This window comes from Schistocerca piceifrons, chromosome 7 (genome assembly GCF_021461385.2).
Source record: "Schistocerca piceifrons isolate TAMUIC-IGC-003096 chromosome 7, iqSchPice1.1, whole genome shotgun sequence".
Lineage (NCBI taxonomy): Eukaryota > Metazoa > Arthropoda > Insecta > Orthoptera > Acrididae > Schistocerca > Schistocerca piceifrons.
In genome coordinates, this window is record NC_060144.1 from 212,886,312 (window position 1) to 212,913,910 (window position 27,599).

General features: G+C 43.3%; 1 protein-coding gene across 1 annotated transcript in view; it reads right to left on the bottom strand.

The window, feature by feature from the left end:
• The window catches only part of LOC124805557 (synaptotagmin-10-like), a 547,973-nt gene that overhangs the window by 348,232 nt on the left and 172,142 nt on the right, over nucleotides 1–27,599 (bottom strand). The window contains exon 4 of the mRNA XM_047266123.1: nucleotides 1,800–1,931. Coding sequence (XP_047122079.1) covers nucleotides 1,800–1,931 — 132 coding nt within the window. The remainder of the gene's footprint in view (nucleotides 1–1,799; nucleotides 1,932–27,599) is intronic.

The following is a 27,599-nucleotide window of genomic DNA, read 5'->3' on the forward strand; positions in this document are numbered from 1 at the left end:
AAACTCCGAGTAGTGTTGCTGCGAAATCGTCACGAAGCACAACAGACAGCCGGGCTCGCGATGCGGTATAGAACTTTATTTGGAGGTTCCTGAAGTGCAGTGTGCTTCCGTATACCCATCGAGAATTGTCAACCGGTCGCATGCAACAACGATTCATAGCATATGTCATGACAAGCTTTCAGCATCGATTTTGCAAGTGACGTTATCGTACGCGTGGTATTCATAAAATTAATTCCCGAAAAATAAGTATTTCTAATATGAATAATCCGTCAAATCTTCCACAGGTACGATGTAATTACGCGAAGATAGGATTCATAAAATGTTCTTGGTGCAGCGTGTATATTTGTTTCGAATACTTACGTGACAAGTACCATCCACGTAGTTGTTCGAAGGAGACTGAGAACATTAACAAAATGTGTGTAGAGCTATTTTAAGTAGACTCGGATGAAAATTTTAATTCACTGCTTATCTAAGTCGTTAGAGAAATTTATCGTCTACCTCGTTGTTTATATGTTGTCTTCTTAATTTTCGGCTCCTTTTTCCGCAGTTACACATACACAGTTATCTAGGTTAACTGCCGTCTTTTGCAGCTGTAATCAAAGTCTTATTAAGAACAGATGAGTGTCGCTTTATTCTAAAGCATCTTCAGTGGTCACTGTAACAATATCGTTTTTTTCTCTCACAATTTTATAGAGCGCATTCCATACTTACTGCTATAAACAGTTTCTGTTCTTTTTCATGCATGGTTCTTCAACTCGAGGCGGTTCTTTTTTGCATCGTCTTCGTCTTTCACTAGTATGTGTCGAGTTTTTGCACACAGCACTTTCACTGTACTTAATACATACGCATTTCTGTATTGGGAAGTATCGCCATTTCGCGTGTTCTCTTTTGCTATTGCGGGGTACGTTAATCTTGTAAGAGGAAAAGTCATATTGTTATAGTGACTACTGCAGACGCTTCAGAATAAAGCGAAACGCGTCTGATTCTTAATGAGACTTCTGTTACAGCTGCAACAGACGGCAATTAACCTATTCAACTTGTTATTATTCCTTATTGCTTATCTTGTTAACCCTCCTATTCCTCAATGCACAAATGGAAAAAAACTTCCGGATGGATACAGGGATCGAATACAGGTTCTCTGGTGCGCAACCAGATGGCTTGATAGCTACGCCAGCGGCGCTTTCTTTCACCTGCCTTTACCTTAGCCCCTATGCGAATGTAAGCGGCAGTCGCAGCAACTTCTTTCCTAGATTACTAGGGAAACGTGTTTTCGGACCCCATATGTAATGATGAGAAATGCTGAATTTCCAGTTGTCTATCAAACTTGTTAAGTTAGAGCCGATTGTGTGTCATGAATTTTAGGGGTTATTTTTTCAAGAACGGGAGGTTGTTAGCTTTTGAGCCAAAATCTTTTAGAGTCTTTTATTTTACTTTCCATGCACACGGCCTGCCAAATATGAGCCGAATCGGTCGGCCGTGTCTGAGGTCTTTGTCCTCCGAATAGTATTGAATGAAGCTAGGGGCCGTAGAGAAAAGTGGGCATTGTTGTTGTCAGTAGCAAGCACCGTGAATAAGTGAAACAGATTTGTTTATTGTCGTACAGATACTAAGACAAATAAGAGTAAGAAATCAAACGAAATGCAAATACCTTATAACGAGTCATTGAAGACCACTGACCCCTCTTACCAAAATACCCAGAAAGTATCCCTTAGCAACGCTCGAAATCGGGTTCATCTGTAAAGAAATATGTGCTAACTACTGCACTTATTGTCACTCCAATGTTGTTAGTGTCCTCTTACCTTCACTATGAGCCCCTCGATGTCTTGGTCGTATCTGAGGGCGAAGTGGAGTTTGCCGCAGTACTCCATCTCGGTGCTGGAGCTGTCCGTGGAAGACTGGCGGGCCATCATCTCCTTCTTGTACAGCTCAGGCTGCAACATAAGAGGCAGTGCGTTAGAGAATCACTGGGGTTTCTGCAAAAATGCGATTCCAATACCCATAACTGAAGGTTCACTGTCGCGAGGTTTAGGTTCTAGTTCGGGAAAATGCATTATCTTGTCATTAATGACTAAAAGAATGTCTTGACATAAAAGTAACGGGATATCTTATGTATCAAATGTGGTGAAAACGTAAAAGGCCGCGTGTGACATACGGATTGAACGGGAAGCACGTGGGATCTGAGTATCACTTGAACAGGAACAAGGTAACATACGTGTCGTCCTGACTAACAACACAGTAAGCGTCCCGCTCTATATTTCGAGGAAGTTACACAATCAGAAATGCGACTAACGATGAAACTTCCAATGGTTCAAATGGCTCTGAGCACTATGGGACTTAACATCTGAGGTGATCAGTCCCCTAGAACTTAGAACTACTTAAATCTAACTAACCTAAGGACATCACACACATCCATGCCCGAGGCAGCATTCGAACCTGCGACCGTAGAGGTCGCGCGGTTCCGAACTGTAGCGCCTAGAACCGCTCGGCCACACCGGCCGGCCGATCAAACATCGAGTTAAAGTTAAACATTCATTTAATAAAGGCAATCTGGAAAAAAGCCTTAGCCTCTTTATACAAATTTCCTTCATTTCATTGGAGCGCAACACGTTTCAACTTTCTTGGTTTTCATCAAGTGCAGAATAAATGACGGTTACATTACTAACCGCCTATCTACATATCCGATCAACTGTCGTCAAATAACTCGAATCAGCGTGCACGACCTATGTATCACCTAAGGTCTGTTGTTGTGGTCTTCAGTCCGAAGACTGGTTTGATACAGCTCTCCACGACTGCACTATCCTGTGCAAGCCTCTTCATCTCCCAGTAGCAGGGTTTTACTGGTAAAGCTGTTTTATCTAATCAACAGTAACAGTGCTGCTAATATTCACCAGTATCGACGCATTAAACGAATACGTGAAGATCCTCTTCCTGTACCGTACCGTGGTTGAAGAACATGATTCGGCAGTTCGAATCAACAGGCGATTTGGAAACTGCTCTTGGGAGAGGTCGACGGTCCATTGCGCAACAAACTGCTGAAGAAGTTACTGTTGACATCACTGAGAGTCCTGGACGCAACGTGCGATCTTCAAGCTTTGCACTTGCAATATCACGACAGCCGAACATTGCAAGGGCTGCGAACAACTGTGGAATGGTTTTAGTATAGCCACCCTGTACAGTTTAATCCCTAGGTATAAAATACTATTTTAAGTTTCACCTTCTAATTGTAAGTTCAGTCTACATATTGTTCCAGAACGATTTATGCAGTAGTTATCAAGCTTATTTTTTACATGAACAATAGAATGGCATGTATACACATGACTAGTTAAAATCCCCAACTTTTCATAAAATCTTTAGAATAGGTGCAGTTACTAATTCTTGTTGTTGTTCTTACTTCTCCTTTCCGTAATTGGTGGACTTTTTTTGTATTTAATGGAACTGCTGAACAGAAGACAATGCTATAGCTAAGAATTGACATTAGATTTGAATAATATGTGACTAAAAACACTGTCTGCTACACACTGATGACAATTCTGTAAGAGACACGACAATGCGCGCTGCTGGAACGCCTTCAGTTTGGCGAATGGTGGAATGCGCAGCTGATCTCCACGTGGAACTGGACCTGCAGCATCCGTTGTCGAGCTGGGGCCCTCTCCGCTCAAGAGTTGCTCCAACAGCTTGAGCACGACTGTCGGGCAAGGGGCGCCGTTGCCGGAGAACGCTTCACGAGGAGGAGAGACCCTCCAAGGCCAGTCGAGAGGTTCGTCCCAGAGACAAACCAGTGGGCGCTGTTAATTAATATCCAAAAGCCTCGCCACTAATTAGTATCGCGCATCAAAACGTCAACTAGACACCAGCAAACCCTGTGAATTAATGTTTTACAGGTGCAATACAAAGAACGAGCGAGACCGCGCACATTTCCTAACGTCCTATTAACCGGTCATGTTAGTTTATCCTCGAACTGTATCGTTATGCTGCCATACGTTTCATGTTTACATCAAATCACAGGGGTCTTGATCTTACGGACTGCACCTTTTACATTTTTTTCATACTTATAAGATTTGAAGCTCAGCGCCTGGGCGTTAGTTTCGTAAAAGAGTACGACACAGATAAAAAATAAATAAAGAAAGAAAGAGAACTAAAAATATATTGGAAAAGTGATATTAAATATTAAAAGATTTCTTTTTTTTTTTCTGTGTTAACTAAATCACCTTTTGAGCATATCAGTGGAGTCACTGGAAACCAAAGAAATAAAAATGAAAGGTGTGTATATAAACGAGTCTTGAAACCGTGAGTAGCTGCCTCGATTCTTAGTATCTGCAGTTTATTTCTAGCTTCGTAAATTTCTACATTTATTCTCAAAATGAAAAGTTAACTAACAAATATAGACTGTTAATGTAGAATAAAAATATAATGTTTTTATTTTTAATGTCATGAAATTGAGAACAATCACAATATATTAAAATATGATACAGAAATGCGAAACGCCCAAAACAAAGTAAAAATCCCTTTTCTGTTTCTAAAGCTTGAACAGTTTTATTGATATATGAAATTTTTCAGTAACATCTTAGCATATCTGCGGCAAATTATTATTTATTTTTATGTGATTAGTAATTAAAATAAAAGATGTTATTTTTATTAGAAAATTATGATTCAATATTTGTTAATTTAAATAAATAATGTAAATAAAAGTAAAAAAACTGGCACGTACTGGGAATCGAGATGGTGATTTTGCACTTTCAAGACCCGGATGCTACACACCCAACAACGCTGCTAATAGCCCGGAAATGTTATATGTTTAATAGCGCTCGGAAACCTTATTAAATTGAAAGGCGGCTTTTTCCGATATTTTTCTTTTGCGAACTGCACTGTACTGCTTTAGGAAATTTATGTTCCAGCATTGAACTTCAAATGCTATATGTATTTAGAAAATCAAACGGCGGCAGGTTTGCAAGATCGTATTCTTAGTGGTTGTGGGTGAAGACCTGCTCCACTATCCTCGAAGGAGATTTCTGTTTGTGGGAATAATATCATACTTTGTGACTGGTTTTGGGGCTGAAGCTCTATTTTTAAGCATTCATTCTTTTAACTAATGTCAAGCTGTGAAATGACAACATTATTGCTCACAATTGAACTACAATTTCATAAAAATATCAATATGTGATCAGTTTGTCAGCATGCCTCATAACGAAGATGAAAAAATGAGTGTGAGATTCCTCTCCGAAACTAGTCGCCATGGATGAAATATAAATAAATAAAATAGACGCAATAAAATTTAGCTGCCAAACTGCAAAACAAACTAACGACAGCTAATGAGCAATTTACTACAGACGTGTTCTATTGCTCCACAGGTAGATGATGTGTTTGAAGTCGGATACAAAAACAACGAGGCTAGTAGCGTAAATTTTTCAATTTAAAAATTCAGCATGTACTAAATTTTTTTAGGGACAAATTTATAGATACGGCAAATGATTCCAAACTGAGTACTTTGAGATAACAGATGGTCGGAAATGAGAACTTAGTTTTTTTGAGTATAAAGAGTTTACACCTTAGGGGACGTCTGTCAATTGCTTAAGCTCAAAATGGGAAGGAGAGGTCCAGCAAAATCTCATCAAATCTCATTTAAAGAGAGGGGAGGGGGGGGGGCAACGAAAACCTCACGTCAACTTTTTAATTCAGAGAATATACACTATTATAATGGATAACATTTTGTTTTATATAATTAATCCAGAGCATACACGGTAGTGAAATGCCCACCAATCTTTATGGTCTCTCTGAACTGAACTGAATGCTTTACACCTGTGCATGCGTGGCATTCCCCGATTTGAAACAAATACGGCACTCGTGTTAGATTTCATTCCGGGAGTTCTCTCCCGCGCTGATCGAAATCACTGTATCAGTCAGCGAGTCACTCGTTCTGCAACGCATATAATGCCAATTGAACTGGATTGAACATGAAGTGGTATAAAAACTTGTACAGTGCATATATTAAGCGGCATGCCTACATGTCGGAACACATGTGTGAGCAAGAAGTTAATCGTTTCTGGAAAGAAACTAAGCTGACGTTCACCCAATACGTTCTCTTAGTGATCATGTAGACCATGAGACTGAAGAACTGCATAATCATATGGTTCAACAATGTTGTCTGTCCTATGGAAGTAAATAAAGGTTCAATGACATTCAATGGAAAATAAGTTGAGGTCCACGCACAAGAATTCTTTTAGTGATCATATACATCGTCAGAATGAAGAGATACGTAATTATATGGTTCAATAATTTTGTCTTTCATGAGCAAAGTAAATAAAGGCTCAATGACATTTAATGTATAAACTATCAATAACAGCTCAATTTCTCAGGGGTCCATCAAAATGGTTATTACCATTCTCGTGAAGCCTCTTAGTCCGTCTGTCTCTGTGTGTCTGTCTGTCGTTCCTAACACTACTCAGGGCTGATATGCTTAAAATGAAGTAGTTTTGATCGTGTGTTAAAACACTTCATAAATAAAACATGGTTTATTAAAATAATTCTCCTCAAATTGTTCTGAGGAAACATGTTGTCCTTGAAAATCTAGGTTATAGTGTTCCAGCTTGAGTGTTTGGCTACAGACGCATTTGCAGGCAAGGGATGGCCCAGTGGTTCGCGCATGTGCAGAAGATGTGCGAATAGGGCTGCCTGGAGGGTAACCTATCTGCGCTCGCCTGTGAGCGAGCTAACAGGCGCACCAAACGCCCATGTCCCATGGAGTGAAACTGGAACTGCCTAATCTACATCTACATTTACATAGATCTACTCTGCAAGCCATCGTACGGTGCATGGCGGAGAGTACCCTCTACCACTACTAGTCATTTCATGTCCTGTTCCACTCGCAAAGAGAGCGAGGGTAAAACGACTCTGTATATGTCTCTGTAAGGGTCATAATTTCTCTTACTTTACCTTCGTGGTCCTTACGCGAAATGTATGCTGGTGGCAGTAGAACTGTGCTGCAGTCAGCTTCAGATTCTGGTTCTTTAAATTTTCTCAGTAGTGTTTCTCGAGAAGAATGTCGTCTTCCCTCCAGGGATTCCTGTTTGAGGACCCGGTGCATCTCCGTAACACCTACGTGTTGTTCGAACCTATCGATAACACTTGAAGCAGCCTGCCTCTGAATTGCTTCAACGTCTTTCTGTAATCCGACCTGGTACGGATCCAAAACACTCTAGAAGTACTCAATAATAGGTTGCACCAGCGTCCTACATGCGATCTCCTTTACAGATGAACCACTCTTTCCTAAAATTCTCGCAATAAACCAAAGTCGACCATTCACCTTCCCTACCACAGTTCTCATATGATCGTTCCATTTCATATCGCTTTGCAACGTTACGCCAGGTATTTAAATGACCTGACTGTGTCAAGCAGGACACTAATAATACTGTAACCGAAAATTACATATTTGTTCTTTCAACTCATCCCCATTAACTTACATTTTTCCACATTTAGAGCTAGCTGCCAATCATCACACCAACTAGAAATTTTCTTTAAGTCGTCTTGCATCCTGCGACAGTCACTCAACTTCGACATCTTACCGTGCGCCACAGGATTATCAGCAAACAACAGCTGACTGCTGCTAACCCTGTTCGCCAAATCATTTATGTAGGCTATATAAAGAACAACAGCGGTCATATCACACTTCCCTGGGGCGCTCTTAACGATATCTTTGCCTCTGATGAACATTCGCCAAAACACTGTGGTTTCACCGTTTCAGCCGAGCGGGTTAAGGCGCTGCAGTCATGGACTGTGCAGCTGATTCCGGCGGAGGTTCAAGTCCTCCCTCGGGCATGGGTGTGTGTCTTTGTCCTTAGGATAATTTAGGTTAAGTAATGTGTAAGCTTAGGGACTGATGACCTTAGTAGTTAAGTCCCATAAGATTTCACAAACATTTGAACATTTTGCTAGTAAGTTTCTATCCGCGATGATGAATTTCTTCCACTCAGGATGACGTGAGTTGTGAAATTCTTTTCTGCACTTTCGTTCCGCTTTCTGTTCCCTACATCCTGCTGCATCATAAACTCTACCGTGGAACTTTTCACAGACTGTTGTATGACTTATTCCAAGGTGGTGTCACACACGTTAAGCAGCAGGCAGTCGTTACGAGGTAAACGTAACAAAAAGAAGTGCTTCACGCCTATTGTCTATTATAGATCGCATATCATGTGAATATACATTTACAGCCATTGGATCCTCATCTCAAATGTTACTTTATTTTGTACTACAGTCGAGTCGCCGTAAGGAAAACCTTTACAACTGCAGTGGGCCGGGCAAAGCAGCTTCGCGCACCTGCTGCAACCAATCGCATTATGCGATTTTGTTACAGTCTCTATATCGATACCTCAGCGGGTCATCAGTGTTGCCGGAGCGCTATAGACTGCTATTGATTTTGCTTGCAGTCTTTGGTACTTCGCAGTTGAAAGCTGGCACCTGCGTTTCCAGCTGTCAGGGACCAATTTACGCCGTCTCGACTATAGCAGCCCACCTCCGCTTCACACAGGTAGCACTAAGTATCTTATGGAGGGAAGACTTGTTCATAATATGTGGTGAGGAGTGAGATGATGCATGAGGCTCTGTATGAGAATTAAGTTGCGCCTCGCTTTCAGACTGAATTTCCAAAGAGCGAGCTAATACTTGATATATTCGAAATACAGCAAGTCTCGCCCCACGATCTTCACTGGATTCTTGATACTGCGCAGTCCTTAGACTTGTAGATATTCTATTTGTATCGAGAAAGACTAGGCTATTTTGTAGGCATTTTTATTTTTAAAGAAAACGAAACCAAAATGTAGTAAGTAGGCACCCAAATCAGAGAGTAAAAGAAACAAATTTGTTTTTCGTAGGCGAGAAACCGAATATAAATAAAAACTATCGAAAAAAAAGAAAGCAATTTGTTTAAGTTTTTATTACACAAAGCGATATCAGTAAGCCTACATACCCTAGCCAAGTAAATTCAATATTAGTATGTATTCGTAGCGATAAGATTGCGGTGCTTAATTCTGTTACTGACGTAAACTTCCGAAAATACTTCTGTCAGATAAGGAAACTTACAAAGCCCTCTTTCGGTTCTTTGGTGTACTACGCCGTGATGATTGTATCATTGAGGTAAACATCCGAACTGCAAAGCTTAGCAGACCCCTAAAAATTTAAATGAAGATATCATTTTTTTTTCATGATCGTGTTTTGATGAAATAAACCCTATATGTTGTTCCAAGCTATATGTGAAAACCCCATGAATATTTTCTATTAGTTTTCGAGACAGCTTGCTCAGACGGACAGATAAATAGACAAAGTTTTTAAAAGTAGCCTCTGTATAAGGCTGTGTACTGTATCTCTGGAGGAGAAGGAGTTACCTTATGTATTATCTAATGCATAAAATTCATAAAAGTGAGACCGAGTGATCCTAATGAGTCCCTAAGGACTAGGTCACAGTGAATAAGGAATATTGCTGAGGCTGCCATTATTTTCTCCTGACACCGTAAAATGTCGTTCAGATAATAACTATGTCACTTTACCAACAACATAACAAATTAGATGAAAAACCTCATGATTACGGTTATGAGCTGTTTCGGTCGACTGACCATCATCAGGTTCTTGAAAGCATTTACAATACAATTTTAGGCGAATATGCACGGATCAGTCAGATTAATGTGACCAGCGCCAAAGTTCAACGTCAACGTCCAATAACCACTCACAGACGGCACGTGGCAGCACCAGCAGTGGAGGGTACATAATTTGTGTCAAGGAAATGCGGAAAAAATGCAGTTGTCGTCGTAATGCGGAAACGGAGCGGTTTAACAGACATCCATAAGGACATGATCACTGACTTTCGGGCCAAGCGAGGAAGCATTTCCGAAGGGGTTAAATTTGTGAACTGTTCACGTGCCGCAGTGATTAAAATGTATCGTGCATTTCAAAATGCCGCTATCCACAGTCAACGCCAAAGCAGCTGTGGTGCACCAGAGCTTAACGACCGCTACGGAGACGTGTATGAGCGAAGAGAGGTGCAGCTGTTGACAAACTGACCATCCGGATGAACGAAGGGGCTACCAACAGTGTTTTCCCAACGATCGTACAGCGAACGAAGGCTGGAATTTGCACGCTAACACCGCAATTGAACACCCACATCGTCGAGACAGATGGCATTTTTGGATGCTCCATCGCGCAGGTAGCTGTTCGTGCCTGCGGATTGAAACGTCTGGAGGGAAACACCCTCCAACTGGGAGGGAGCGTTATAGTATGTCGAATGTTTTCATGGTATTCCCTGGAGGATCTCGTAATTCTGGTAGCCACAATGGATCTACCCAAGAATGCATCTATCCTTGGGGGCCATGCCCACTCTACATGCAGTTTGTTATTCCTCGGCATGATGGAATACGCTAGCAGGACAATACAACGCGTCAGAAAACTGGCAGTTGACGTGTGTGTTTCGAAGAGCACCAGAATGAGTTTACCATACGACCTGGTCACCAAACTGCCGCATTTAAACTCAGAGACTCTAAGGGACCACCACGTTCGGGCTGTTAGCGCCATTGATACTCAACCGAGGAACCTAGCGCAGTTGGCCATAGCAGAGGAGTAGGCATCTCTGTCGGCACCTTCTAGTACCTCAACCAATCTTTCCCCTCACATCTCGCGCTGCAAAAGGTGGTTATTCTGGTTTTTGACGGGGGTTCACATTAATGCGACTGGACAGTGTAAAATCATTGATGTCAGGTAATAAAATCTTGAGTTAGCCATCGTTCTCACATCGAAACATGAAGTATATCGTCAGTATGTGCCTGTATCCTGATGATGTATATTATAACATGACAACAATGATTAATTTGTGGTTTCATTATGTGACGTCATTGGTTTTATATTCACCTGATATGATATTTTAATTGCTTTTAAGGACCTGATGATGGTCAGCAGAGTGAAACTGGTTTTTCGAATAAAAATTTTATCAGCAGCTCAAGGCGGCGATCATGGAAGTTTTCAAATATGTACTAGCTGTGGAGCGCCATCTGCTGAATTTTTTTTTTTTTGGATCTGTGTGGGGGTCAGCTATTAGACTGATGTAAATGTACTCGACATAAAATTAGCATATTATGTTTTCCTACCCGACAACAGCAGAACGCATCTTTTTCGTAGGCAAGTCGAACGTTACAGTTCTTTGGAAAATTACATATCCGATTTTCAATCCTATCTTCACCCTGTCCGAGTTTTATGGTCTGTCCCTGTTGACCGCGTCGTCGACGGGACGTTACATCCTTATGTTTCTTCCCTCTTCCCTTCCTGCCTCACCCCTATCATCCCCACTGAGTCACCTCCCACCACCCTCACACCCTCGCATTGGCAGCTGGTGACGCATAGACCCCCGCGTCGCTGGCGGCAGCTTCTATTATTCTGCTTGTTTCCCACCGGAAGCGGCTGACAGCCTCGGGGGTCGTCGATCGATGTCCGCCGAGAATTGATGGCCTTGTTTACGTCACCTTTACGATAACCGATAATGGTTTCACCCGGGACATTTTTTTCCCCGATGTCTAAGCCGCAATCTAGAAGCAAGAGGCAGCTTGGCTGGGATTCCCCGTGGAAGTGGACCTCTGTGTGTTTTACGGAAGCAGGAAACATTTATCTCGTCAGAATTTCAGGGAAATATCTTTCCTGGTCTTCATAACATTATCAATCACTTCATTGGACATTAACGCTGATTTATGATATGCTTTACATGCAGGAACCTACGAGGGTTGCCCAGAAAGTAATACGCCGCATTTTTTTCTTCAGCAATTCTTTATTGAACATAATGATAATTACACACACGAAAGAATGGTGTTTATTTTTCCACGTAATCTCCATCTCGTTCTATGGCCTTCCTCCAGCGCGAAACAAGGGCGTGTATCCCCTGTCGGTACCAATCCTTGTCCTGGTGGTGGAGCCAGTGCTTCACTGTGTGAATCACTTCCTCATCGTCCTCAAAACGTCTTCCACGAATGGCATCCTTTAATGGCCCAAACAAGTGGAAGTCCGAGGGTGCTAGGTCAGGGCTGTCAGGTGCGACAGCCCTGGATGGTCTCCCCGACCGCTGCAAATCGTCCTCCATAGACATTACCCATAATTTGTGAATATTCCCCACAATTTCTTTCTCTGCAGTGAGAAATTAAATGACAGCACATTGCTTGTAACGTGCATCACCTACAGACGCCATTTTGAAAGTGTCCTGCAGCTACACTGTCTATTGGAAGAAATGGAAACTTTGCGCGGTCACTCAGAAGATTTCAATTAAAACATACGTACCGTTTCGCATTCGAGCATTGTTTTCGGCTGAGGAAAAAAATGCGGTGCATTACTTTCTGGACAACCCTCGTATAACAGATGGATACAGTACATCGCTGCAAACTGTTTAGTTTGTTTGTCAAAGAAGTGGTAATGAAAGGTGAAGAATATATCGGAACAATACAAAAGAAAGGTGAATGGGCAAGACTAAAAATAGTATATTTCATGATTCACAATGTACAAGTATTCATGGCTAAATTTATAAAAAGCCACACTAGAAATAATCATAAGAAAAGAAATATAGTAAAGTAGAGGAAAGAAACTCGAAAGATAACATAAAGCTAGTATAACCAAGAACATATTTCAAACAATATACCGTGTATCATGAAGAAAAAACAAGAATTTACAAGGTTGAAAGCTTATTCATTGTACAAGCTATACTTTGACACAGAAAATCAATGGTGGTAGGGTTACTTGGGCTCCAGCTTTTTCCTTCATCGCCCTTCATTCATTTTAAGAAGTAACTAATCTCCGAGGGTCTATTTGTTTTAATTTTTTTCTATCCACCTTAGAACCAATGTTATGTTTTTCTTTTCTCGATGCACAGTAGTCTCTGAAATGTTATCTGTTAAAAAATTATAAACTTGACGAACTGGCGTAATTAAACCAAGTTCACACGTTAGGTAACAAGTAATCACTGAATACACATAATTCCTCAGACAGAAAGTTAAGAAACTACGCAAAAGCTTGGGGAGTCTTCAGCTGTTTCCTAGAGTGTGTGATCTCACAGACTCTGATGGCGGGAGGGAAACATAGTATAATAGTAAAGACTTACTTGTAAGGTGTATTTATATCTGTTTAAATGAAAGCAAAGTAATGCACGTTTTCTGTTGGAAGAGTTAAGAACTAGAGTGAATCCTGAACGGAAAACGCATGGAAGTTATTTAGTACGTGCAAGAGATCTGACTCGAAAAATTAGGAGCTCTTCCGCTACGAAAGGATTGGTTTTACATTAATGTGAATAGGTCTTTGTGCCAGTTTATTTGTCACAAAAATGAAAAAAAGAACGCCTTGATTTCTGGAGCAGAGACGTTATTTGGCGGATTATACTGTTGCGTACCTAATTCATTCTATGATGTATTTAAATTTCTGTGTTTCCAGTAAATATCTGAACTAGTAAAGTAAGAATTGATACTAAATGTAAGTGATTTTCAGTTTCATAATGAAATTTAAGGTTTTCATAATTATTACTAAATTGGTACCCAGCAATATTCAAAGTGCAGTGTTGCGACTTGGCTATCTGTTCAGTAGCACATCACCTTAATTACGAATGCGCCAGTGTAGGGACAGAAACAAATACACAAACCAGTAAACCAACTACAATAACTGCATTTATTAGAATACTCAAATGAACGTGACAGTCTTATATACCTCAACACAAATCCCTCTCCCGGGATAGGAAATTTCAGACAACAAAGTCCGCAACTTGACAATAAATCCAAGTGTAATAGTTCTTCTTACGAGTCCACATCTGTCGCGTTGTATTCCAAGATGGTTTCATGGGAGTCCACTGTGGAAGCATTGCTGCCGCTCACCGATGACTACCGCGGGAGGCAGTTCGCTGGCTACTTGGAGACTTCAACCTTGGTCTTCCGTGAACTCGCTGTGCTCTCCGTGGGCCGAGTGTAGACCGGCTACGGATGCTCGGCGGCGCTAGTTATACACTCTAAGAAAAAAAGGGAAAAACAGTCGCATTACGAAGGAATTATCCACATGGGACCGAAGTCGGGAGGTATAATGTACATGTACAAAAAATGATTACAATTTCAGAAAAATTGAATGATTTATTCAAGAGAACGAGCTTCACAAACTGAGCAAGTCAATAATGCGTTGGCCCATCTCAGGACCTTATACAGGCTGTTATTCGCCGTGTGATTGATTATTAGAGAAGTTTGATGTTCTCCTGAGGCATATTGTGCCAAATTCTGTCCAACTGGCGCATTAGATCGTCAAAATCCGGCGCTGGTTGGAGGGCTCTTCCATTCCCGCAAGCTCCAAGCGTTCGCAATATTGGGGAGAGATTCGGCTACCTATCTGGCGAAGATAGGGGTTGGCAAACATGGAGATAAGTAGTAGAAACGCTCGCCGTGTGTGGGAGGGGGAGGTGGGAGGGCTTGCTGAAATGTAGGCCCAGAATCTCTTGAAATGAAGGACAAAAAATGGGGCATAGAATATCAACGACTTACTTTTATACTGTAAGGCTGCCAAGGCTAACAATCAAAGAAGCCCTGCTATTAAATAAAATTGCACCTCACACGACCATCACTTCTGGTTGTCGGTCTGTATGATGGGCGGGAGTCAGTTTGATAGCCCATAGTTCTCTGGTGCGTCTCCAGCCACGTCTTAGCTGGTCATCGGAGCTCAGTTCGAAGCGGGACTCATTACTGAAGACAGTTCCACTCCAGTCAATGAGATTACAGGGCGAAAATGTTTCTGGAGACGCCAGATCTCTCCCAAATTGAGAACGTTTGAAACATTATGAGCAGGGCCCTCCAACCAGATCGGGATTGTGACAGCCTAACACGCCAGTTGGACAGAATTTGGCATTATGTCCCTCAGGAGGACATCCAACGTTCAAATGGTTCAAATGGCTCTAAGCACTATGGGACTTAACATCTTAGGTCATCAGTACCCTAGAACTTAGAACTACTTAAATCTAACTAACCTAAGGACATCACACACATTCATACCCGAGGCAGGATTCCAAACTGCGACTGTAGCGGTCGCGCGGTTCCAGACTGAAGCGCCTAGAACCGCTCGGCCACAGCCGCCGGAAACAACTCTGTCAATCAATGCCAAACAGAATAATTGCTTGCATAAGGGCCAGGGCTGGACCAACGCATTATTGATTTCCTCAAATTGTGAAGCTCTTTTAGTTGAATAAATTGTCCAATTTTATGAAATAGTAACCTTTGTTTGTCTGTACGTGGAGATAACATAATCCCATTTCAGTGCCATTCAGATAGTTCCTTCGTGGTGCACCGTGTTTTTTGTCTTGCAGTGTATTATAACGTGGATGACCACACTCGTGATTGGCTGTCGCCGACGGAGATGACACGCTGCTTATATATTGGCTCTCTGCGTAGCGATATGTCCTCCGGCGGATGATTGGCGTCATGGCAGGGGTGGCAATGTAGTCCCTTTAGCTGTGGTGCCCTTCTTACTGCAGCCGTTGATATCAATGTTGCCTAATGCCCGCACCTGGTGCTTATGCAACCCGGGACACCGCGTCGTACCACGCGATATCGCCAGCGAGTGCCACAAGGTGTAACCTGCAGCAACTGCGCAGCAGCTTGGTGAAAGAAGAGCACCGGCAGTTAAAGTGAGTTGGCCTGGTTGCTCGCTCGTTTTCGACAACCAATCACTTAATGCGATTTTGTATACGTCTCTATGGCAACGCCTCAATGTTGTCGCTGCTCAATAGACGGCTATTGTTTTCAGTCACGTAGCTTCGATAATATCAGAAGTAGCTTTTGGCGCTTCACAGTTGAAAGCTGGCAACAGTGCTGCCAGCTAGCACGGCTGTTCTTCCGGTGCTGGCGTACGGAGTACAGATGCTATTAACATGTGTGTATATGTAGCTGTGTTAGTAACTTCATTCACATCTGTGTTCCACAAAGATAATTGTCTTTGCATACACCAAAAAAATAAAATCTACAAAAGAATAACATGACTGATATACACTGACGGAAAAATCACAATACCAAAAAAATAATTAATGTAGAGTGATGAAATTTCGGGACTACATTTGTCTAATAAAGATAATTAAGATAATACTGCATCCTAACGTAAGGCAGCTTCCTGGACTCGGGTAGGCGCGCCGGCCCCGGATCGAATCCGTCCGGCGGATTAACGACGAGGGCCAGTGTGCCGGCCAGCCTGGATGTGGTTTTTAGGCGGTTTTCCACATCCCGCTAGGTGAATACTGGGCTGGTCCCCGCGTTCCGCCTCAGTTACACACGTCGCAGACATTTGAAACACGTTCCGACTATTTCACGATTTACGATAGATGCAGACAGCTGGGGTACATTGATTCCATCCCTGGGAGTATGGGGTGGCGGCAGGAAGGGCATCGGGCCACCCCTAAAACTAACCTTGCCAAATCCGTTCTAACCACGCCGACCCTGCAATCGCTGCAGGACTATGGCATAAGCGAAAGAAAGAAAGAAAGAAATTACAAGCTAATGTAAGGGCCAGCGAAGCCATTGCAAAAATGTGAAATGCTGGTACAGCCGCCAGAATGTTGAACGAAAGCACGCAAACGTGCACATATTTTATTTTACAGGTACTCGGTGTAAGTTTCTGGGATGGAGTTCAATGTCTGTCGCACTTGCTTGGCCGATACACAGACATTAAATGCTGTTTGCGGATGATGGTGGAGTTGTCGTCCGATGATGTCCCATATATGCTCAACTAGAGACAGATCTGGTGTTTGAGCAGACCAACGCCACATATCGACGTTCTGTAGAGCATGTTGGGTTACGACAGCGATATGTGAGTGAGTGTTATCCTCTTGAAAAATACCCTATAAAATGCTGTTCTTGAATGGTAACACAAGAGGTCGAGCCACCAAACTGACGTAGAAATTAGCAGTCAGGTTGCATGGGATATCCACGAGAGTGTCCCTGCTGTCAAACGAAGTCGCGCCCCAGATCATAACTCCAGGTGCAGGTCTAGAGGGTCCAACACGCAGACAAGTTGGATACAGGCCCTCATTTTCCCTCCTCCTAACCAACACACGGCCGTCGCTGGCACCGAAACAGAACCAGCTTTCATCAAAAAGCCAGTGGAATGCACGCTACAGGACGTCTGGCTGGGAGCTGTCCTTGAAGTAACCGATATGTAACAATTCGTTGTGTTACTGTTGTGCCAACTTCTGCTCAAATTGCTGCTACAGATGCAGTACGATGCGCCAGAGCCACACGCCGAACACTTTGTCTTCCCTCCCCTCCGGAGCCCGGTATTCTTGCGACTATACATTCTTGTAACCAACGCTGCCAGAAATCGTGCAAAGTGGCTACATTCCTACCAAGTCTTCGTACAGTATTGCATAACGAACATCCAGCTTCTCGTATCCCTAATACACGACCCTGTTCACACTCAAAGAGATACTGATAAAAGAATCTTTGTCGCGTTGTAAGCGTTCTTGACTAATATCGACTCACCACCGTCAATCTTAAAGGTAACTGACGCTCACCAACGCTACAGCGCATGTTTAAAGCAAATCTGATTTTCATCCTCATAGTGGCGCTACTAGCGCCACATTTCTGCGAAATTTGAATAGATATTATCTTTCAGGTGTAAAAGCCAGCCTACCATCTTTCCTTTATCTCGCACAATTCCATCTTGGTGTTCCAATTTTTTCCCGTAGTGTATTTACACAGCATATCACTAGAGACTTCTTAAATTCATTTGTATGTGCTGCATTGTTGTTTGGGCTTTATGTTCGTTAACTTAATGAGCGAAGGACGCTCATGATACCTATTTGGCAGGTTTTAGAACCATAATTACAGTCTCCATTGTAATGTTATGTAAATCTGGCATTCACATTCATATTGCCGTTATTTTCAAGCAGTAGTGCAACATATCAGACAGGATGCACACTTTTTTTGGGTATAAACTCCTTTCAGTGCTAACAGGATAAAAGGATATTTCCCAGTCCGTAACCTAAAGGAAATTTAAAACAATTCTCGTTTATTCTAAAAGAAATTTAAAACAATTCTCGTTTATTATTCAGTCTTACTTGTACATTTTTAATGCATGACATGTTTCGCTCTTTCTCTATCATCTTCAGATTTATAAAGTTACGCCAGCAACCCGTCGTGTCTGTGGCAGAACCTCGTATCAGAGTTCTGTGGTTTGCAGACACAGTACTCTGATATGAGATTCTGATAGACACGACGGGTTGCTGACGCAACTACACAGATCTGAAGATAATCCAGAGAGATCCAAACATGTCAACTGAGACTGATGAATAAGCGAGAATTGTTTTAAATATCGATGCAGTTGTTGTTTTCTCGTGAGGAATGTGCCTGCTAAAGGGAAATGAAGTTTCTTTAAGCACTTGTTCTTCGACATATCACCGTACTGTGACCTGAGATGTTCCAAGGAGAGTACACTATCCCCCATGTTCTTTTCTCGAAGGTCTGTAAAATATCAGTCTACATCTGCTTTAACCTTGTTATTGATCTCGGAAGGATTTCCAGCCAAAATTTTCTGCAGATGCTGAATAGGTCACAAGGTGGCAAATTCGGTTAATTGTGTGAATGACCTAAGAATTCATATTTGAAATCCCTTAAACTTTTACTAGTCACCTAACGAGATGTCGCCGTTCTTAAGAGACTGGACTCTACTCGTTAGGACAACAGTTCACGTTCCATTCCGGCCATCCGGAGTTAGGTTTCCGTGGTTTCTTTGAATCACGGCAAATACCGGAATGGTTCCTGTGAAGAGGAACGGCCGATTTCCTTCCCTATCCTCCTCCAGTTCGGCTTTGTGGTTCATTCTCTGGACATTTAACCCATTACGAAAGCACTTAAATCGGCGGCTGTAATGTCTTGATTAAATGTTAGTTTACTCTTTCCAATCCGAGACACTTGTAAGTGATTTTATCATCGAGATGGCACACCTGATTTCCGCACTAAACCCTAGTTTTTTGTTGCACAACACAGGATTTAACGATGCCAGTAATGAAAGAAGTGGGAACGGCAATAACCATAGATACAAATACAAGAACAAGAACCATGATGGGTGATTTAATCCCAGTTATCGAGAGGATCCAGGAGCGTCACCCTGGAATCAGAATAGTAATATTCCACCAAATCAAAACGAAAGCAGTAATGATTAGCGGAATCAATCAGCAATTATTACTGGCAAGTGTCACCGAAACATAGACCGCAGGAAAACTAGACGCGACCAACTTTATCCCCGAAAGGTTGAGTAGGGACGTGACAGTAATATTAAGATGATAGGGTACAGCCATGTTGCTGACATTAGGGACGAATCATTGCACGGTGACAGACCCTACAACCTTAAACCGAAAAGCATGCCACGAGCAGCTGTTAATGCCAAAAATGTTGGGATTCAATGTTATAGCAATCTTAGACACGGGGGCAAGTGTAAATGCTATCTGTACGGCTCTTATGAGGAGATTACAGGTACGAACAAATTTGCCGGCCTTACCCATAGGGAACTGCAAAATACTCGTACTTTGCGCTGTAGGAGGACGCTCTCGTTCTAATATCTTGCAAACGAGAATGAAAATAGAACTCGGTAATGGAGCTATAGGTTGCACGTGCATAGTGGTACCTAATCGTGTTGTGAATTTAATTTTGGGATGCGAATTACTGAGAGAGATTAATGCAGAAGTAGACTACGCCTCCAGTAAGCTCATGTGAACTGTAGATAGAGTATCTCAGACAGTTAGTCTGGTATAGAAGCAGGAACTGCATGGGCGGAATTGCAAAGGATCAAAGGATTGCCATAAAATTCATTATAGCAGGAAGATCACCAACCTAATGACTAGTAGTTATTGCTTAAGCATATTAGAGCAGATTAACACAAAAGTAAATGAACCTAATGGCCTAGTGCCTCAGAAAAAGCATGAATTAAAACAATTATTACAGGATTATGCTGTCATGTTTGAAGAGAAACCAGGCACTGTAAGAGGATATCTCTGTCATTTAAACGCGAAATCTCATAAACGTACTGTCACAGGTATAACTCTATTCCTTGGGCACTGTTGAGCTATCCAAATAGTCATAATTGTAGTCCATCACACTTGGTGCCCAAATAAGATGCGAGTTTTTGCTTGGTTCTGGATGTTAGAAAAATAGATAAGGTTATTATTCCAGTAAGATTACAAACTCCTAATATAGAGGAATTAATCCAAATATTTCATGGTACTGCGCAGTCCGTCATCCACAGACTCACGATGGATTATGTTCCGTGTACTGGATAGCCACATGTTTTGTTGTCTGACAATGCAGCCAATTTTACGGGACATAGATAGAGAAGACATTTACAGGACAACGGGATTAGACAAATTTTAAATTTCAGATGCCACCCGGAAGGTAACCTGATTGTGAGGTGGTTTCGTGAAGTAAAAAGATTTATTAGAACATATTGCCAATATAAACAGACATTGTGGGTGGATTATCCGCAGCAATTTGAAGAAATTTATAACAGTTTAACGCATTAATCAATTGCGTCTACACCAACAAAGGTAATGATGAATAACAGACAGAACAGTAGGTGAGTTAATTGTTTACAAGAATGCTAGGAGGCCTTGATTCGTCCAGCATTAGTCACAATGGAGAGAAAAGCTCATCAGAGGCAAAATTATTATGAGCAACAATTGAAGAAAACACAGAAATACCAAGTGGGCACGAAAGTACTACTAAAGACCCATCTAAAAGCATTATTGCTTAAAAGGAAGTACAAGAAATGGTCACATATGTACTTGTATGCTTCTATACCATTTCTATACCTAATCGTGGAGCCTATGGATTAAGTCACACCAATAGTAACAAAGTGAAGAGAATGTACCCTCATCACGATCTGAAACCTTACCATACAAAGGACTGATATAATCAGTGCCTAATAATTTTGTTAAAGTTTTAAACGTAAGTTTTGGACTAGTTTTAGTCACAATATTGCTCACTAACTGAGATTAATTTTTATATATAGATATTATGTTGTTTTAACTCTAAACTAATTCATTTTAATTGTTTCTACCAGCATTGCAACAACGATATCTTGTTATTTCTTTTTGTATTAACTGATTAGTGGTAACTTCTCACTGTACGAAAAGGATCCTAGTATTTATACCTACATAGAGCACACACAGGCATACACAATTATTTAAGAATGATAGACTTTAATATTACTGGTGTCTGTCTATTGATAATATACACAGATTCTTGAGGTGTGTGTTCGGCTCCTATGAGAGTATTTTTTTGCACATTTGTGTCTTTCGTGTTAGGAAACCCATCCCCATGAGATGAGTCAGTAGAATATGAAAGTGTACATACTAAGGTACAACTGCATCTCATGCAAGTATATATATATATATATATATATATATATATATATATATATACACTCCTGGAAATGGAAAAAAGAACACATTGACACCTGTGTGTCAGACCCACCATACTTGCTCCGGACACTGCGAGAGGGCTGTACAAGCAATGATCACACGCACGGCACAGCGGACACACCAGGAACCGCGGTGTTGGCCGTCGAATGGCGGTAGCTGCGCAGCATTTGTGCACCGCCGCCGTCAGTGTTAGCCAGTTTGCCGTGGCATACGGAGCTCCATCGCAGTCTTTAACACTGGTAGCATGCCGCGACAGCGTGGACGTGAACCGTATGTGCAGTTGACGGACTTTGAGCGAGGGCGTATAGTGGGCATGCGGGAGGCCGGGTGGACGTACCGCCGAATTGCTCAACACGTGGGGCGTGAGGTCTCCACAGTACATCGATGTTGTCGCCAGTGGTCGGCGGAAGGTGCACATGCCCGTCGACCTGGGACCGGACCGCAGCGACGCACGGATGCACGCCAAGACCGTAGGATCCTACGCAATGCCGTAGGGGACCGCACCGCCACTTCCCAGCAAATTAGGGACACTGTTGCTCCTGGGGTATCGGCGAGGACCATTCGCAACCGTCTCCATGAAGCTGGGCTACGGTCCCGCACACCGTTAGGCCGTCTTCCGCTCACGCCCCAACATCGTGCAGCCCGCCTCCAGTGGTGTCGCGACAGGCGTGAATGGAGGGACGAATGGAGACGTGTCGTCTTCAGCGATGAGAGTCGCTTCTGCCTTGGTGCCAATGATGGTCGTATGCGTGTTTGGCGCCGTGCAGGTGAGCGCCACAATCAGGACTGCATACGACCGAGGCACACAGGGCCAACACCCGGCATCATGGTGTGGGGAGCGATCTCCTACACTGGCCGTACACCACTGGTGATCGTCGAGGGGACACTGAATAGTGCACGGTACATCCCAACCGTCATCGAACCCATCGTTCTACCATTCCTAGACCGGCAAGGGAACGTGCTGTTCCAACAGGACAATGCACGTCCGCATGTATCCCGTGCCACCCAACGTGCTCTAGAAGGTGTAAGTCAACTACCCTGGCCAGCAAGATCTCCGGATCTGTCCCCCATTGAGCATGTTTGGGACTGGATGAAGCGTCGTCTCACGCGGTCTGCACGTCCAGCACGAACGCTGGTCCAACTGAGGCGCCAGGTGGAAATGGCATGGCAAGCCGTTCCACAGGACTACATCCAGCATCTCTACGATCGTCTCCATGGGAGAATAGCAGCCTGCATTGCTGCGAAAGGTGGATATACACTGTACTAGTGCCGACATTGTGCATGCTCTGTTGCCTGTGTCTATGTGCCTGTGGTTCTGTCAGTGTGATCATGTGATGTATCTGACCCCAGGAATGTGTCAATAAAGTTTCCCCTTCCTGGGACAATGAATTCACGGTGTTCTTATTTCAATTTCCAGGAGTGTATATATAGAAGCTCCTAGTTTAGAACGCACCAGTTTCTCGCAGCTGTTGATGCAGTCAGACGAGAATGATCTGTGATTTCATAATTACAACAAGATCTGAGGACAGTGCACTCTTCTTAGCTTGTGTGCGATCAGTGAGGTGGAAGATTTGAAAGTGACCTGATCTTAAAACTAATTTTGTATCCAAAACGAAAATTTCCGACTTGGCTTCTTTACCAAAACTTCATCTACTACGTCCCCTCTGCAACCACTGCCTGTAATAGGAATTTTAAACCACCTTGTATATTATTTATTACCACTGCGCCAGGCAAGTCATCCGTCCGCGGGTACTTAGAGCTACCTGTGCGAAGCCGGTGCGGGGTGGTAGTGAGTTAATAAACGGGCGGTTCAGACTGCATTGAATCTGACCAAGAACTTCAGTTTGCACTGTGGAAATCTGGAAATTTGTGGTAAGATCTTATGGGACCAAACTGCTGAGGTCATCGGTCGCTAAGCTTACACACTATTTAATCTAACTTAAACTAACTTACGCTAAGGACGACACACACACCCATGGCGAAGGGAGGACACAAACGTCCAACGGGGGGAGGCGCGCGGACCATGACAAGACGCCCCGACCGCGCGGCTACCCCGCGCGGCAGGTTGCTCTGCGACGGGCTGGCTGTGAACTCAGCCCATAGTCTTATCCAAAAGGAATTCATTATGTCTTTAATAAATGCTTAAATCTGAATGTTGATTATTCAGGAATGCAATATAGAGGCGTAATAGATAAGATTTTACCAATGAATTTGCTTCAGTAATAATGAAATGGAGGTTACTAGCCACTCAAGACTTGGTGCTAACGCCGCCTGATAGGCAGTTGGAGAAACCGTCTTCCTGTAGTTGTCTGATTTTAGGCGCTTCGCTTCCGGAGCAGCTAATAAAGCCAAAGAAAATGCGCGTCTTCCCCGCGACCAGAGGCATTAGACGCTGTGACGAGCAGCATTGTGGCCACGTGGCAGCAAAGGCGCGGCGCGGCGTGGCGGTGCTGCGGCAACGGCAGCGGCAGCAGTTGCTAATGAAGGCCGCGCGATTGTTTCCGTACAGCAGCAGCAGTGGAGGCGTGCCTAACGCCCGCCTGCCCCTCCGCTATCGGCTTCCAATAGCGCGCCGCCAGCTGCCGCCGCCTCCACAGACCGCAGAACGAGCGCCCCGCTGGCGCTGCTTAATGTGTTCGGTGGAGCACGGCGGAGGAGCCGACGCGAGGGAGTACAACCTCCGACTTGTATTCCACCCTCAGACATGTTCCACCTTCGTCTCGCTTGGAATAATGGAGTAAATAAGAGTGCGATAAGATGTAAGTCTGCAGGCTTTCGTGGCCGGTGTCACTGAAGTTAAAATCTTCTGGGTTGTTAGGCCGCCTCATGTTTCTTCTAAAATGTTCGACGTATCGACCCCTCTTCTGGGATCTTCCTCAGGATCTTTTGGTGTCCACTATTGCTAGAACACTGTCAGAGACGAGTGTCACGTCCACTTATAAAGGGGGAGTTTTCTGGCGTTCGTGCTGGAGAAGTGATAGTATTGGTTAAAATTCATATGGCTACCATTGGTGGGCCATAGTCATAGGCTAATGCAGAAGAAGGGGGCGTTGGTAGCTCATCTCCTGTCGATACCGTTGGCGGTTAACGTCATTGGATAGAAAGGCACTATTCTACAATTATGCTGGAGAAGGGTTATTGGTTCAAGTGCCTGCTACCGCTATTGGTTGGTCGTCATCAGTGGCTAGATTCGAAACGGACAGAGCAAGAGAGGAGGAATGTTTACCCAAAATATTATTGTCCGCCGAGGTGACTTGTAGCGCGTTGTTTATGCCGCTCACACACCGCGTATGGCGGGGAGCTACGATGCCGGAAGCCTATAGCCGTCCTCTCTATTGAAATTAGATGCATTCTTCGAAATTTCAAACACTTCTCGGACCTTTCTTCTACAAATGTTTGTTTCTTTAGCTACTACACGTACGTTATTAAAATCGATGTCACGGCCACAGTTCTCGTGATGTTCCGCTAATGCCAATTTTGCACTTTGTTTTAGCCGCATATTCCGTTCGTGTTCCTTAATGCGTTCATTGACAATTCTTCCCGTTTCGCCTATATACACTTTGCCGCAGCTACATGACACTTGATAGACGCCTGCATTGTGGAGGTAATCAGGTGCATCCGTTTTCCGTCGGAAAAAGTATTTTATTTTGTTTTGACTAAAGAAACACGTCTGAATACCATTTTTCTTTATAATTCTGCTTATGCGGTCAGTGACTACAGAAACGAACGGTAACCTGACGGAGTGAGAAGGCGGTTCCTCGTCATTCTTATTAGCTGTATATATATTCCGCCTAAAAGCCCTGTCGATTGAGTAACTATCAGTGTCCTCTTTAAAAAATTCAACTCCGATTCTAAGTTGTCGTCATCGTTGATACGGAAGGCACGTGAAGACAGAGTGTTGAGTACTGCTTGCTTCTGAGCTGGGTGGTGGTGCGAAGTGGCATCTAAATACCTGTTTGTGTTAGTCGGTTTTCTGTATACTCTGTGACTTAGAGTGTTATCAGATATTCTGTATACCAACACATCTAGGAACGGGAGACCGACCTCACTCTCAACCTCCAAGGTGAATTTGATTTTGGGGTGAATTCCATTTAAGAAATTGTGGAACGCATGAAGTTCTTCATCGCCGTGTGGCCATATAACAGATGTATCATCCACATAGCGGAGCCAGCAGGAAGGCTTCAAAGGAGCACTTCCTAACGCTTGTTGCTCAAAATGTTCCATAAAAACGTCAGCAGTAGTGGACACAAAAAGATCATGAGAAAGATCCCAGCAGAGGGGTCGAAACGCCGAACATTTTAGAAGAAACATGACGCCGCATAACAACCCAGAAGATTTTAACTTCAGTGCGATAAGATGTTCTCCAAAACTAAATACTGCTTTTCCCATTATCTTTAACACACAAAAAAACCTGTCGCTCACAAAAAAAATAAAAAATTTCGAATTTTCTGAAAGGCATGACGTCAGAAACTATTCTGGTTAACTAAATTATGCAATAAACTACAGAGAATCGTCAAAGTTGCAATGTTAATTTAAGTAAATGAATATACAATGAGGTTACAAGGCGTCATGGGATACCTCCTAAAATCCTGTCGGACCTCCTTTTGCCCGGCGTAGTGCAGGAACTCGGCGTGGCATGGACTCAACACGTCGCTCGAAGTCCACTGCAGAAAGATTCAGTCATGCTCCCTCTATAGCCGTCCGTAATTCCCAAAGTGTTGCCCGTGCAGGTTCTATCTTGTGCACGAACTGACCTCTCAATTATGTCCCAAAAATGTTCGATGGGTTTCACGTTGGGCATCTGGGTCACCAAACCATTCGCTCCAACTGTCCAGCCGCGCAGGATTGGCCGTGCGGTCTAAGGTGCTGCAGTCATGGACTGTGCGGCTGGTGCCGGCGGAGGTTCGAGTCCTCCTTCGGGCATGGCTGTGTGTGTTTGCCCTTAGGTTAATTTAGGTTAAATAGTGTGTAAGCCTAGGGACTGATGACCTTAGCAGTTAAGTCCCATAAGATTTCACTCACATTTGAACATTTTTTGATCTGTCGAGGATGTTCTTCAAACCAATGGTGAACAATCGACGCCCGGTAACACGGTGCATTGTCATGTATAAAATTCCATCGTATTTCGGGAACATTAAGTCCATGAATGACTGCAAATAGTTTCCAAGTAGCTGAACATAACCATTTCCAGTCAGCTGGACCGGAGCTCGCTCCACTATGGAGCTACCACCAGCTTGTTGACGACCTGCGTCCATATCTTCATGGGGTCTGCGCCACACTCGAACCCGAGCATCAGCTCTTAACAACTGAAAACAGGACTCATGTGACGAGGCCACTATTTTGCAGTCGTCTAGCGTCCTATGGATAAGGTCATGAGCCCAGGAGAGGCGCTGCAGGCGATGTCGTGCTCTTAGCGAAGATACTCGCTTCGGTCGTCTGCTACTATAACCCGTTAACGCCAAATTTCGCCGCTCTGTTCTAATGGATACGTTAGTTGTACGCCCCACGTTGATTTCTGCCGTTATTTGGCGCAGTGATGCTTGTATGCAAAAACGGACAACTCTGCAGAGAAGCTGCTGCTCTCGGTCGTCAAGTGAAGCCCGTCGACCACAGCGTTTTCCATGGTGAGAAGTAATGTCTGACATTTTGTACTCTTGGCACACTCTTGACACTGTGGATCTCGGAATATTGTATCTGTTAACGATTTCCGAAATGGAAAGTCCCATGCGTCTAGCTCCAACAACCATTGCGCATTCAGAGTCTATTAAGTCCCGTCGTCAGAAACCCTTTCTCATAATTCATCTGAGTGCAAATGACAGCCCCGCCAATCCACAGGCCTTTTATACTTTGCATATGCGATACTACCGCCGTAGGTATGTGTGCATATCCCTATCCCAGGACTTTTGTCACCTCAGTGTAATTATCTGTGTTTGACTGTTATTCTGTGAGCAAAAGTGTTGGTTACTTTCGCTTATTCGAATAGCTAGTAATATATTCAATCACAGTTTTAAATTCGGGTCTCCTTTCTCCCCCTCCCATGTTTCCCCCGATTCCACCTTCACCAGCACCTCCTCTCCCACATCCTCTCCACTTTCTGTACATCCCGGTATAGGCTATGTTATGACAAATGAGATTAGTGTTGGACTTTACGCTACTAATCTTC